General features: G+C 39.3%; 1 protein-coding gene across 4 annotated transcripts in view; it reads right to left on the bottom strand.

Annotated features, from left to right (window-relative positions):
• The window catches only part of CALCRL (calcitonin receptor like receptor), a 68,457-nt gene that overhangs the window by 21,656 nt on the left and 32,983 nt on the right, over positions 1–13,818 (bottom strand). For all 4 annotated transcript variants that reach the window (XM_063399924.1, XM_063399926.1, XM_063399927.1 and 1 more), the window contains exons 2-7: positions 11,592–11,691; positions 10,437–10,581; positions 8,839–8,949; positions 7,814–7,926; positions 5,345–5,436; positions 124–250 (exon numbers count right to left, since the gene is read on the bottom strand). In XM_063399924.1, the coding sequence (XP_063255994.1) occupies positions 124–250; positions 5,345–5,436; positions 7,814–7,926; positions 8,839–8,949; positions 10,437–10,581; positions 11,592–11,691 (688 nt within the window). The remainder of the gene's footprint in view (positions 1–123; positions 251–5,344; positions 5,437–7,813; positions 7,927–8,838; positions 8,950–10,436; positions 10,582–11,591; positions 11,692–13,818) is intronic.

Below are 13,818 nucleotides of genomic sequence, written 5' to 3'. Positions count from 1 at the left end.
GGTTCCCGTGCTGTGCTCCGCCGGGCGGGCACGGCTGGAGCCGCTGCTCACAGCGCTCATCAGCCCTGCAGCTCCACCAGTCACCCGCAAACAAACACGGCTGCCGAGCACACTGCCACTTACTGGGTTGGTTGCAACTAATTCCTGGTTGTTGGCAATGGCTGTCAGTGAAATTATTGTTACAACAGAGTTGCAAACGAAAGAGAAAAACAGATTTTTATGCAGGGTAATCCTTTGGCAACTCAAGCTCCTAGAAAAGAGAAACAAGAATAAATGAGTACATGGGAGAACAACTATGTGTACGTGGGGACAACTCTGACATTTGGAAATGCTAGAGCTCTTGATTTTACTAACAAGTCTTACATCAACCCTTTCTCCAGGTCCAGAGGAAATTTAATACACCAAACGGAAGAAAGCAAGTACATTTAGATCCATTAGATACATTTAGATTTAGATTTACATTTAGTACATTTATAAGCATATTGGATCTAAAGCATATAAGCTTATCAAAAGCATCTCCTTTGTAGTGGCCAGCTGAAAATTATTTAAATGCTGATAACAATTTTCAGAAGATTTTACAATTTTTGGTTAGTACATGAAGAATTTCCCAATTACCTATCACACCTGTGCTCGGTGGAGCTGTCTTACCCTGTTTCCATTTACCCAAATCTGTTCAGATCTTTTGAGGGTAATTCCTGTTACTCATATCCTTGCCATTTTTCTTCCTTCAGCCTAAAGCTAGAGAAATGTCTAAATAAGAAAAATAATGGAAATCTCCCCCTGACTTTTGTGTATAACTAAGTCATAAACAATTTCTGGGACATAATTATAAAATCACTAAAGAACTGCATTTATTGTGTTAATTTCTAAGGTTTGCTTTTAAAATTAAAGAGAGAATATCTTCGGAAAGTCTTTAAAAAGCAACAGAGATTCAATTATATCAAACAATGTTGAACTTAGGTGCAGCAACTTTCTGTTTTTCTGCCATTCTACAGGAAACAGGAATAACTTAGTATATTCCAAGAAGAGGGACTGCTTCTCATTCAAGTTTTTCCAGTGAACTCCTGAGTTGCTTCAGAGACAGCACCGACTGAAGCCTCTGCTGCAGAGTCTGTGCTCTACACCCACACCTGCCTGTCTCCAGTTAATGGCCAGAGAGATGGGGAGCAGCTCATTGACACTTTGGAATAACCAGCTGGGGCAGAAAACGACCACTTACACACATGCCACTGAGAGAAATCAGAAACACATTCAAAAGCCCACCAGGGGACATGTCTAAACTGTCACCCAAGGGGGAAAAAGAAAAAAAAATCGAGTTTCCTGGCCTCTTCAAATAGCATGCCTGGAAGAAAAGATAAAGGAGGGGCATCGGTGATTCATTTTTAATGTGAGAGGATAGAAGAGAGACCTTTACATTTTTTCAGAGAAATGCAGAGATGGAATCTTCACAAATGCTGGAGGAGTATATTGAAAACGGCTGATGGATGAAACGACAATCAAGGTGACCCAAAGGAAAAAAAGGACAGCCCCATAAGCATGGCTACAGGGCAGATCTTGGCTGCATCCTTTGCAGCTCTCACAAGGGCAGTGTACAAAGCACCCCCAGACCCCTGGACTGAGCTCACAGTACACACTGTGCAAGCCCTGAGACAGTCTGAGCCCATGGCACTAAAAATAGGAAGGAAACCCCTCTAGAAACCAGTGCTGCCATTTAACAGGGACCTACAGGAATTTGTCATTTGGCTGAAGAAAATACAAAAAGAAAAAGTCTCCAAAATATGGAAAACAGGGTTGTGTATGAATTTGAGGAAAAAATCTATTTCATTAAGCTCTTGAAGATTCTATTTGGGTCTTGCTTTAATGTCCCAAACAGATAAACTTTAATTATTATAACATGCAGGGTCTTATGTTCTTTGAAAATGTATTTTTAATGTTTTTTTCCCTGTATGATTTATATATGAAAATAGAGACAATACTAGATTCCAGCGGAGGGCTTTGTGTAAACAAGTCCTGAAAAACTCTGGAATTCTGTCTGCTTATTGTTAAGACTCAAGGCTCAGGCAAGGAAGAGCACGTACAGCTAATGGGGCCATCTCCCCGGGTCATCCCGCAGCTGTTCCTGTTGAATATTCAAACACACCCATCCACACCCACCTCCACCCATGCATGAAAGGATTGAAAGGATCACCGGACAAGAAACAGAAGGCAAGCCCAATGACATTTAAAAACTAAGACTGTTTTTCCTAATAAAAAGATCTTTCCCAAGTTTCCCCACCCTCCCTCTTCTGTTTTCCTTCCTATAGTCCTTTTTTCTGACTGTTTTTCTTAATGACATAATAGCCTTTATCACTTAATTCTCATATTTGTGATCTAAGTACACTTGAATGACCAACTCCTCAATTAAACCATGAGTAGTAAAATAAAAACAGACTTCCTACTAAATTACCTGCTTCTCTTCTTTTTTCAACTCCTGTGTATCTTGGGAATTAGGAAAAATTAATTTCTCTAATATTTCTCCAAAAGAAAAAGGGTGACTTTTTCAAAAGCCCCCAAGTGGGTTTGAGATCTACGTTTTTAAAGTATTTCAGTACTGCAAAACTCAACCAGTGAGATCCACATGTGGACCTAAGGGGAATTATCTGTTCAGATGACATTAACTGAGTGACTTAGGCAGCTCCTGTCTCCGTAACAATCCAATAATCAGTGCTTTGCCCACTCTGTCTTCAACACAGTGCTGCTCTCCTCTGAGAAGGCTCTCACGGGATTTGACAGGACACTTCATCAACAACTCCTTTATTTCAGGTGGGGTGGTGGGGGTTTTTTGGGTTTTTTTTGGTTGGGAGCCGTGGGGGCACCTTTGAAACTGTAGCTTCCCTTTATTCTAAATCACTGCTTCTTACAGGATTCTCTTGCCTTGTTTTTCATTGGTTATGAAAACCATACAGTTATTTTAACATTTGCAACATGTGCATGATCGAGTATGTAACAGAATGAGAAAGCAGAGGCACTGCAAGAAGTCAGTTTTATGTCTCAGATGAGTTTTCAGAGATGTTCAGAGTTCCAAGTTTATGACCCTCTTCATTCTGTTAAACCAAGAATTCCAATGCACTTGGGGAACACAAGTCACAAGATGGACAAGTATTTCCAAGGAGAAAATTTTCTGAAGAAGAAACAAAATTTAAAATGCAAACATAAAATGCAGAAAAATTCTAGTCCTACAAAATAATTCAAATCCCAAACAGTTGATATTTCCTTTGGGGAAAAGTTCCAAATTTCTAGTCAAATCTAAAGATCCTAATGATAAGAAATCCAGCAAATGTTGTCTGGAAACTGTCAGTTGACTTACAGAATAAATGTTTTGGAAGTGAAAAATTCAAAGACACCCCCCACAATAGGAAAAAAAAAAAGTCCACCTGTTAAAGCTATGAATAATTATCCAAGCCTTACCCGATACATAATACATCCTGGTATTAATCTAGGTCCTTAAATACCCTCCTGCTACTAAAAATACTTTAGAGGAACTGTACATCCCAAGAGAACAGCTTGCAGAGGACTTTCTTTAGCTTCCTTTGTATTTTGTAATTTCCGTTTGTATCCCAACATAACCACAGTCTAGAAAATGTGGTTTGTGGGTCTGGATTCATTCCACGCGGTTCTCCAAGGGAGGATGATCCTGGTCCCAGAGGAGAAAATCCCTGGATGGTTGGACAAACCTGACACCGGATGGCAGCACAACAGACCCCCTGCTTTTGCAGTAAGGGCCACAAGCAAAGATGAAATTACGTTGGTTTTCATATTATGGCACAGAGAAATCATGCTTGACTCTCTGTATACTTATAAAACCATATCCTACTCCAAATCTTTTTCTCTTCACCTGTGTTAAAGCATTTTTCCTGTCACATTACATATTTAGCCTGCTACACTTTGTGACATTTATTGCAACAGTACCAACCTTTTTTATGCAAAATCAAAGTTCTTACAAGGACTGAGAGCCATTTCACACATTGAGTTTGTGGAAGGAAAGTGAATTTGGAAAGGAGAAGCATTGTTTGTACAGATCATACAAAAATAAATTGATTGAAAACAATCATATGCATTTTCCTCATGAAACAAGATCAGAAAAGGCTGAAATGTCCTCTTGAATACTAGATTTCAAAAGAAAGGCTACAAAGTTGAAACACTCCTGTTTGCCGGGGATTTGCAGAAATGCTGTGGAAGCCTGGGGAAATAGTGCACAGCTAAAGTGAAAGCGCAGCTTTCAGCCAGATGGGACTAAAAAGAACCTTTTTTTTTCAGCTATCAGCTGCCTCCACCTAATCAATGCCCACAGCATGCGAAAAGCAGCATCCCCTGGCAGTGTATCTGCTACTCCTACTTAAATGTCAGGAGGAAATGGAAGCTGGAGGGAGGCAGCAGGGTACAGGGGCAGGAGTAGGTGAGTGTGAGGAGCAGATGTGCCTTGCCAAGGAGAAGGTGTTTATGGAATGATAAAGCCAGGCTGGCGAGGGCAGCCCACTCTGGGCACAGCAGCAGCTGGCACAGGGAACAACTTGTCTTTCTCAGCTCTGCTCATGTGGCAACACTCCTGGGTTCACCTTTCCACCAGGCCTCTGCGCTTTTTAAAGGAAAAGCAAAAGAAAAGGAGTCTTTCACAGGGAAGGAAAGAAGGGTCACCAAATATGAAGTAATAAGACTAATTTTAAAATGCCTCTGCACTATATTTTGAGCTGTTGGGACAGTGGTGATACACTGGTCAAACTTCCTGTCAAGAGGTGACACAGTAACTGTTAGTCAGCAGATGACAAGCCTGGCATTCACAATACTGTGAATCAAAAAATGGGATTATTTTTATTATTTACATTTCTACTATAGCCCTTAGCCTTACTTCCCTTACAGTTGTCGTATTTTGTGAGTACCACGTTGGAAGGTTACTGTACCTATCAAATGTCATCACTATTTTGGTTTCCACTTGCTCTTTAGTTCACTTGATGCTTGGCATAACACAGAACATCCGGACTTGGAAGAGATCCACAAGGATCACTGAGTCCAATTCCTAGTATCCAGACTGTAATTTATCACTAAAAAAATCTGGACATCACAAACCCAAAATGAACAAACATTTTCCCATCTCTTTTTCAATATATTCTACAGTTTTTTATTTCATGTTTCTGAGAGAAGAAACCTCCATTTTTGTTACAACCTAAAGTCCAATGGCAAACCCATATGGTGGCTTTCTTCACCTTCCTGCTCCCTCTAAATTCATTTGGATGGCTGGTGTTCCAAAGCACTGAAACCAGGATTGTGACAACCACTGGGATTTGATGAAGGATTTAAATATACTTACTTAAAATAAAAGAATATGCCAAGAGAAATCAGAAGTGATGCAATTGAAAGACCGTGTCCGATGATGGCCAAGTAATACAAGTTCAGAGCAGTCTGCAACACAAAAACAAAGCCAAGTGATTCAGACAGAGCTACTGCTGATAAAGCACATATTTATGTCTCTTCTTGCAGTTAAAGGAACTAGAATACTAGTAAGTAAAAAAAAAAAAAACAAAACCATTTCAGGTCATGATGGAACAAGTTCAGAATCCTGCCAAAAATCATCCTACTAAAATCTCTCTCCATAGGGAACACAGCAGATTAACTGAAGTAATCACTAAAATTTACCTCTTACCAGTTAAAACACCAAGTATTAAAACACAATATATGGTGCTATGGTTTGTTTCTGAGCATTTATACAAATCTGGCAATTTAAGTTCCTGTACTGGGTGCATGGGTGTCTGAGGCTTGATTCCTCTCTTAACACAACTCCTAAGTAAAGTACATGCTTCCTGTATGAATTAATGTAATTTTTTCCCCACAGATTTTTTCTCAGCATTTAAAAATACTTCTTTCAATGTGAGCTATGATTATGGTACTGGAAATTCAGTTTTTATTGAGCATTTCAGGAAGGGCATGAAAAAAATTAACAATGACTCAAAAATAGTGAAGACTATTATGTTAAATCGGCATAATTATGTTTCAATATTATGCTAAATAAGCCTACTGCCAATAATGGAATTATGAAAATCTGTGTAGATAGAAAAGGCAAAAAATAGGAACTGATGATATAATATTTGGAATATGTTCATGTTATCATTAATTCCTGTAGCTAATATATTAATTAACTAAATATTTTTACCAGAAAGTAACAAACCTTTGCATTCAGTCATGGAACATGTCTTGCAACCCTTGCTGCATTAAATCTAAGGTTATCATTTTGCACATAAGGAAATAAACATTTTCAGGTTGAACCTTATACTCTGCAATAAAGCACAACTATTTGGGCTCTATGGGGAGACAGAGAGCACACATCCAAATGCTCACATACTGCAAAATCTGTGTACACCCTGAACTTACCATTCCAAGTTAGGACAGAGTAATTGCAGCTTGTTATATATACTGACTTTTGAGAGAATATAAAAAGGTAATAGGTAAAGCTTTAAGTAGGTTGTAAGTTGACACAAGGATAACTCTTGATGTGTGCTAGAAATTTTCAAATAAGAATTATTTTTTAAAATTACTTAATTTAAAATAACTCAAACAGCAATGCAATAGGTATATGCAGAACTTATTGTGAAACTTGGAAAGTGAAAGATTTGTGAGTGAGAAGAATCAAGCGTTACCCCAGAACGCTAAAATTTGAGATGTATAAATGACAAGAGCCATTCTGTGCCAGGTCCCTATCCTGTACCACCCCCTCATCCAGGGAGCAGCCTAGGCAGAGGTGCATGGTAAGGATTTAGGCATCGCCCCACAATTCAGAACGGGCAGAGTGGTGCAGCAGGAGGCACTGCTGAGGGCACAAACAACGAGAATTAACAAGGCACAACAGGCACAGTCACCGTGCAGTGCCTCACCCACCTTCCAGGCACACTGAGGAGATGGTGCTGCTGAGCAAAACAACACAACTGCAGCCAGCAGCAAGGCTCTCCTTGGAGCTGTCATTCCACACTACGGCTTCAGGTTTGTGACAGAGTTGAAATATGCTGGCAAAACAGCCTGAGGGAAACTACCTCACTATTCATAAAGAGGGATCGTCATCGATCTGCTCCTTTCTGAATAATAGCCTCCATTCCCAGCCAAATATTAGGAAGGACCAATGAATTATGGCAATTCTGCTAACAGAATTAAACTGCCATTAGCAAAATCTAAGCCTCATGATTTGAGAAAAAGCAATAATAAAGTACCTTATCATCTGCAACCATCTTTTGCCCAATATGGTTGTTAGGTAAGTACCCTAAGGCATTCAACAGCAATGGTGCAGGCAGATAAAAACTCTATTACAGGTCAGATTTCTTGACAGTCTGCTACTACCTTTAACATGAGATCCAAATTAATTTACAGCCTGTCCTGGTCTATGGTTTGTATTCCTGGTTCTTGGGAATTTATAGTTTCAATTTACTGCTTCCCATGACTGAACGTTTCATAAACATAAGGAGTATTAGTGGACATACAGTTGGAGAACGGGACAAAATATGCAGTTTTGTCCATTGTATCCTCACATATCACAAAATAACTCTAAAAGGTCATTCAGACATTTTGTTTTTCTTTTTCTTCATCTTTTAATGGATGGGCATGTTCAAAATAAACTGAAGTCTATAAAAAAAGCATCTATACATAGACCCACACAAAAACAGAGCCTACTTTGACATATAGAATACTGCTCAAAGCATTGCTGCGTCAACTCTGCTGCCTTTTGAGTCTGGAAACTTGAAAAGATTCTGTTCAGTTTCTTGACACAGGTACCACACACTCATTCCTCCCCTACCTTCACTTTTTCATGTGTATAGATATTGCACTGGGTGTAGTTTGTCCACGTCCTGTTGCTTTCTGGGTGTCTAAACCAATTCCCATTTGGATCACAGATCTTCGTAACTTTTTCTGCAATCAAAGTTGACAGAATGAAAAACAAAAGAAGAAAAGTGAAAGAAATACACAACAGTCAGCACTGAAGTTCTCTTTCCTGATTCCAAGTATTTAATAAATATTGGCAAACAAATGACAGCTTTATTAATATGACTAGAGAGACTTTGCTTGTTACTATGAATTCTGAGAAACTTGAGGCCGTTGCTTTTGCTTGGCAAGGGCAACCAATGATGTGATTTTCCTTAAGAAAACAAATAGATGTTCCCTCTCCAATCCATTAAGTATCAAAATACATTGAACTAGCTGTTAGAGAACTACCAGATGAAGTGACAAGGATATTTAAATGGTTTGCTTAACATCCAAGATGGAAACTGAAGTTTAACATCCTACCACTATAAATTAGTATTGGACAGGCAGGAAAATATAAATAGCAAAACTGTTCAAGAACCAGACTGGAAAATTGAAACATAATGATTTCTACCATCAAATAAAGGCATGAAAAGACCCTGGTAAATACAAAGAAATCCATGACATTTTCCACATGCTTACAAAGTTTAGCCCACAGAAACAGGAAGTGATTCAAAGTGGGAGAAACTCTTTGTCAACTTCAATTGTGAAACTGAGGTAAAGGACTAAGTAATATTTCTGCTTGTCTGTTAGAAAAGCATATCTCTAAGAGGAAAAAAGTGTGATCTAACTTCAATTCCTACTCCCTAATCCACAGAATCCCTCAGGGACACACTTCAGAAGAGAAAATAAGTAACGTGTCAGTTTTCTATGTCACAAAAGAAAAATGCAAAAAATGGGTCTTGAGTTTCTGAAATCCTGGAGCATTAATGACTTGAGTGAGGCAAACAAGAGACATCAAGCCCCCAGACTCTCATTTCAGCGAGAAATACATTGCTGTAGAAGTCAATACACTCATACCTGATGGGTTGAAATCCTGAAAGTAGTCAGGACACCGCTGCACCGACACGGTTCCGGCAGCCACATCACTCCAGCACAACCAGCCATCCCAGGTCCTGTTGCAGTAGGGACCTGCAAACAGATGGAGACCTGGGAGTAAAGTAACCCTTGCTTCAGAACAGTCTTTCAAAGGTAGGATGTAGGACTGGGTAAGGTAAGTTTGCAACATGGAGAAAAAAAGAAGAAAGTTTTAGCAGTGTTTGATTAAAACTTCACTTAACGGAGATAGCTCCTTATACATACATTTATTTGAACACATTTTAAAATCTTTTCTCATTCACCTGTCCTCACTCAAATGCCCTACATCTACAATATGCAAACATCAGATCTAGAACATGGTGGGCAAAACCCCCTAAATCGATTCATACTCAATAATGCACCTTAGCAAAGAGCCTCACTCTTTCAAAGATGGTCTGACTGATTTTTTTTCTATTTTGGATGCATACCAAGCCTGCACATATGTTTGCTCATTCACAGAAACACAGTGGTATCCCAGAAGCCAGGAGAAAGCCTGGCTGGGAGGCAGCCACAGCTGCTGTGCCTCAGGCTGGGCTGGGCCTGCAGCAGTCACCGTGGACAAACACTTGCCTAAGTGCCCCAGGAGCAGGGAATCCAGTGTCCCTCAACAGCCTGTTCCAATGCCTCACTGCTCACACACATTTCAACATCTAAAAGAAATCTCCATTCAGAATGAGCTGGTGTTTTATAAACAGCTTCTTTCCCAGAAGGCACACAGAATGACTGTGTGCCTCTACAAATTTTGAGATGTTTTCATTATCTCACTTCAGTTTTCTTGTAAAGACTTAATAATGTCCCCATCTCAAAGGCTGCAGTTCCCAAATGTCGTGTAATTCCTTCTCAACTGAAGATTTTTCCAATCTGTGCAGATCCCTCTGGACCTGTGAGGCCCCCTCATGCCGTGGGCATAAGCTTACACTGCCACATTGGTATCCATATCTGATCTCTAGGCACTCAGTTCCTCCACAGAATCATTTCAGAGGAGAGAAATCTCTGTAAAAGAACACAATCACCTTTCCTTGTCTCAAAGGCCACTCAATATTTCCAGAAGCTACCAAGTGGATACAGCAACAGGTAGAGTTGCTGAGGTCAGCTCTGAGTGACTTATCAGGAAAAGCAATAATGACACCAGCACAACCCTCAGAGCAGGGAAGCTGTGTGGATTAAGACACTTACAATTTTTAAAGGCAGATGTGACCAGGCAGACAGAGGAATAATAAGAGCATGAAATCAAATAAGGTGGCAAGATTAATTAGTCATGATTTTTTAATCTAGCTATCTATTAAAATTAACATTTTCTTATTTCATCAGAAAGAAAAAGCTTTGTGTTACATCAGAAGTGGTGCTATGGGGCATAGTATAACACATTACTTCACGCATCCCAAAGTGATGCTTATAAAAAATCGGGAAAATATTGTTACAATCTGATAAGCAATTGCTAGCAAGATAAGAAATTAATATAACTAAAGGACCCCGAATTACTGTAATAATATCTGTTGACCACTTGCATTGGTAAAACCTCATGAGAAAACAATCTCTACCTTCTTTCTTGTGTATGGGATCTTGCATAATCTTCTGGTAGCATTCGTACTGCGCCGTCATGATTTTATTCCGTGTAACGCTCAGCTGGGCAAAGTCCATTGTGGTGTTCTGATGTCCCTCAGCTGGAGTGGCAGAGGCAAAGAACTAAGAAGAGAAGCACTTCTTTTAGCAAACCACGTACAAGCTCCAACACAAATGTTTTCAACATCAATCTTTTCAAATATTGTACTTGAAATATTATTTTACTGAAAGGGAGTGATCTTCAAATCTTATTACTGACAATATGATTTCATGTTTTTCTAGTTAATTTAGCAATTCTTACTATTGAATCTTGATAAATGTCTCCTGAATGAGCATGGGGTAGGAACAATTGACAAGATTTGTAAATAAGAATGGCAACATGCATAGAAAGCACTGACACAGTTAGAAGCATATGAACAGCTTTTTTAAAACCCAGTGAAACATATCAAAGTTTAGACTAAAGACATTTCAGTCAGGCCCAAAATGATCCTTTACAAAAAAAGACCTTCCATACATTTTATGCACTGAAGCATTTAGCTTGTCCAGAGCCATTTGGTTTCTCTGTAGTCTAGTGAACCATAAAGTCAACCCTCAGAATAGATAATGTTATTCAAAAGACCAGACAACTACTTTGATAGCTATTAAAATTAAAAATTAAAATATCTTAGGAAAGTTATCTTGACCAAAACCTGATTTTTTTAAGTGCATTTTTAATAGTAATTAAATATTTTATGGGAAGTCACTAAACTTCACAGAAAAACAAAGCTGCAGATTGAAATACTGTACCACTGTTGTACAGGGGATAAAATTAAAACTTTTGAGGATGTTTCTGAATCTCAGTTAGTCTCCTCCTCTTCTTGGGGTCAGCAGGGTACTGCCTCTGTGTCACTTGTCCACTGCTACTGTTCTGAGCCAGCAGAGAATATGCTGAATTCAGCAGAGATAAATACTATTTCTGTTCCTTTGCCAAAGGAATTTAATGGACAACAGAAGGTAGATAAAGATCCTGTTGTGCAGAAGCTACATTTGAATACAAGATTAGCTCTTTCTGAGCTTCCATATTAATAATTTCTATGGTACTCTGTACAGCATAGTTAAAATTGGAAGTGATTTTAAAAATTCATAGGACTCACCATAGTAACCAATAAGAAGAACAGCAAAAATGTGATCCAGATTTTTGTCATTTTCATATCTGGTGCAATCAATCTCATGTTGTAGCTGAATGAACTCAAACTGCAATAGAAAAAGACAAAAAAAAAAAAAGGAATTTAGCAATTAATGAAAGGCAAGACTGATAGAAGACTTTCATATTTTATTTCTGAACTAAAACAAGTTGACGGAGTTCCTCTCTGTTTCTACTCACGCACAGTGATGCCATGTGAAATACACAGGGATGCACAAGCTGGTGTCAAAGCAAGGCACTCTGTTCCTCAGCACTGGACTCCAGCAGGGTTCTCAGCACTGCTGCCTCCCTGCCTCAACCAGCACCTCCAGAGGGTTTGATCCAGGCAGGTGCCTGCTACCAACCCCAAAAAAACAGCCCCGAGACACGAACTGCCCTCAGGGTCATCTCAGCAACCTGCAGGTCTGTTCCCTCAAGTACACTCAGACTTCCAAACACACACATTTATTTCATAGCTCCTGACATTTCATTTTGCTGTTTCTCGGATGACTGATCTAGTGAGAAGCCCCTTCATCCTGAACTTCCAGCTTTGCAAGGATGATAGTAGCAATGCAAGAATTCTTGAGCTGTTAAATGGTTTCTGTATCTGCAGTACTTTTGTATCTGTAGTTTCTTTATCTGTCATTTGAAGAAAACACAAATATCCAAGCCGGCTATGACGACCTTACACTGCAGACTCTTTTTGGAATTGATTCTTGAAGTGAAAAATTCACCCAAAGCATAAAATACACACAATTATTTATGAAGCAAGTAGACCATCAATCTAATGGAAACCTGCTGTGACAACTGCCTCCAAAGGAAGGGAAATGTCAAAGAGTTTTGTCTTTTAATATTTTAGTGTCCTGAAGTATTCTGAGAAGAACACAAAGTTGAACCTGGAACTGAGATAAGAGCTTTTCATCTGCATCATGGAAAAAGAGACTTCTGCATACTCACTTTAGTTATTGCATCTAAACCACATGTCAAAAATCCAAGTATCTCCCTGCAGCAGCATTAATGAAGCTATTCTCAGCTAAAATAAAAGCCACAACATGTGCATGAGTTTAGCTGCCTGGTACAGATGAATTCACTCCAACTCTCACTCTGTGATTTAGGACACAATCCTTGCATACCCCACGTCCCTCACACAGCTCATCCAGCTCAGAGACCCCACTGCCAGAGAATCCAGAGGGCTGTGGGTGCTGTACCACACACAAACCTGTGTCCTGACCCAAGCCCCATTCCCCCTCACATCACACCTGCTCTCGTCTTCGGAAGTTTTCCTTACCCAGCAGTGATGTGCTATGAGAGAATGGGGGTATGACAAATAACTGGCTGCACATTGGCCAGCAGAGATAATGGCACAAAATGCTCGTTTTATACAAACACCCCTGTCTCAGCCACAAAAAGCAAACACTCAACATTGCTACTTTTCTGCTGGGACTGGATCCTCCTAACACAACCCTAGTACAATAAACAGCATCTTGTAGGACATAATAACTACTAAATATGAAATCACTGCTGTTTATTGCACAGCCTGATGCAAAGACAAGAAACGTGTTGTAAAATCAGCTGTGTGTGATTTAAATGTGCCTGTTAACGCAGACTAAAATTGTATCCATAATCCTCCTTCTGTTTTGACCAGTGGCATGCAATCCTGGAACACTGATTGCTGCAAATTGCGCAGGTGAGGCTCAAATTCAAATCTGAAAACACTTAGAGAAAGACCAATTAGCATACATGAAATATATCCTTGGTTCGAGCTACTAATTCCCTGGAAAAATCCACATGATAAGAACTAAAGCGAATCAACTTAAAAGATCTGTTAGCTAAATAAAAACCTAAATATCTTTGTGCAGTGATTAAGGCTTGACTAAAACCAGATATCTAAAATAGATCTAAATTAACAGAAGGGCAATATTCTCAATAGAGCTCAATTCTACATGACAACTGGGGTCAAGTGTGATTAATTGAAACCTATCACATATTTAATTCATTTACAGATGTGTCTGTTTTCCCAGGGCAAAAACTTCATACCTTCTAAGGAAGCTGAAATTAATAACTTACTGTAAAGTCAGTCAATAATATTTTCTCTCCCAAGTATGACAAAGCACATCTGTGCAGGGTTAAAATCCACAAATGATGTGCACAGGACAAGCCAAGAGATGAACCAAGTAGAAAACAGCCACCTGAATTTA

The sequence above is a fragment of the Prinia subflava genome, chromosome 6 (genome assembly GCF_021018805.1).
Source record: "Prinia subflava isolate CZ2003 ecotype Zambia chromosome 6, Cam_Psub_1.2, whole genome shotgun sequence".
Taxonomy (NCBI): domain Eukaryota; kingdom Metazoa; phylum Chordata; class Aves; order Passeriformes; family Cisticolidae; genus Prinia; species Prinia subflava.
The sequence above is the reverse complement of the archived record's forward strand: the minus strand, read 5'-3'. Positions and strand labels throughout refer to the sequence as shown.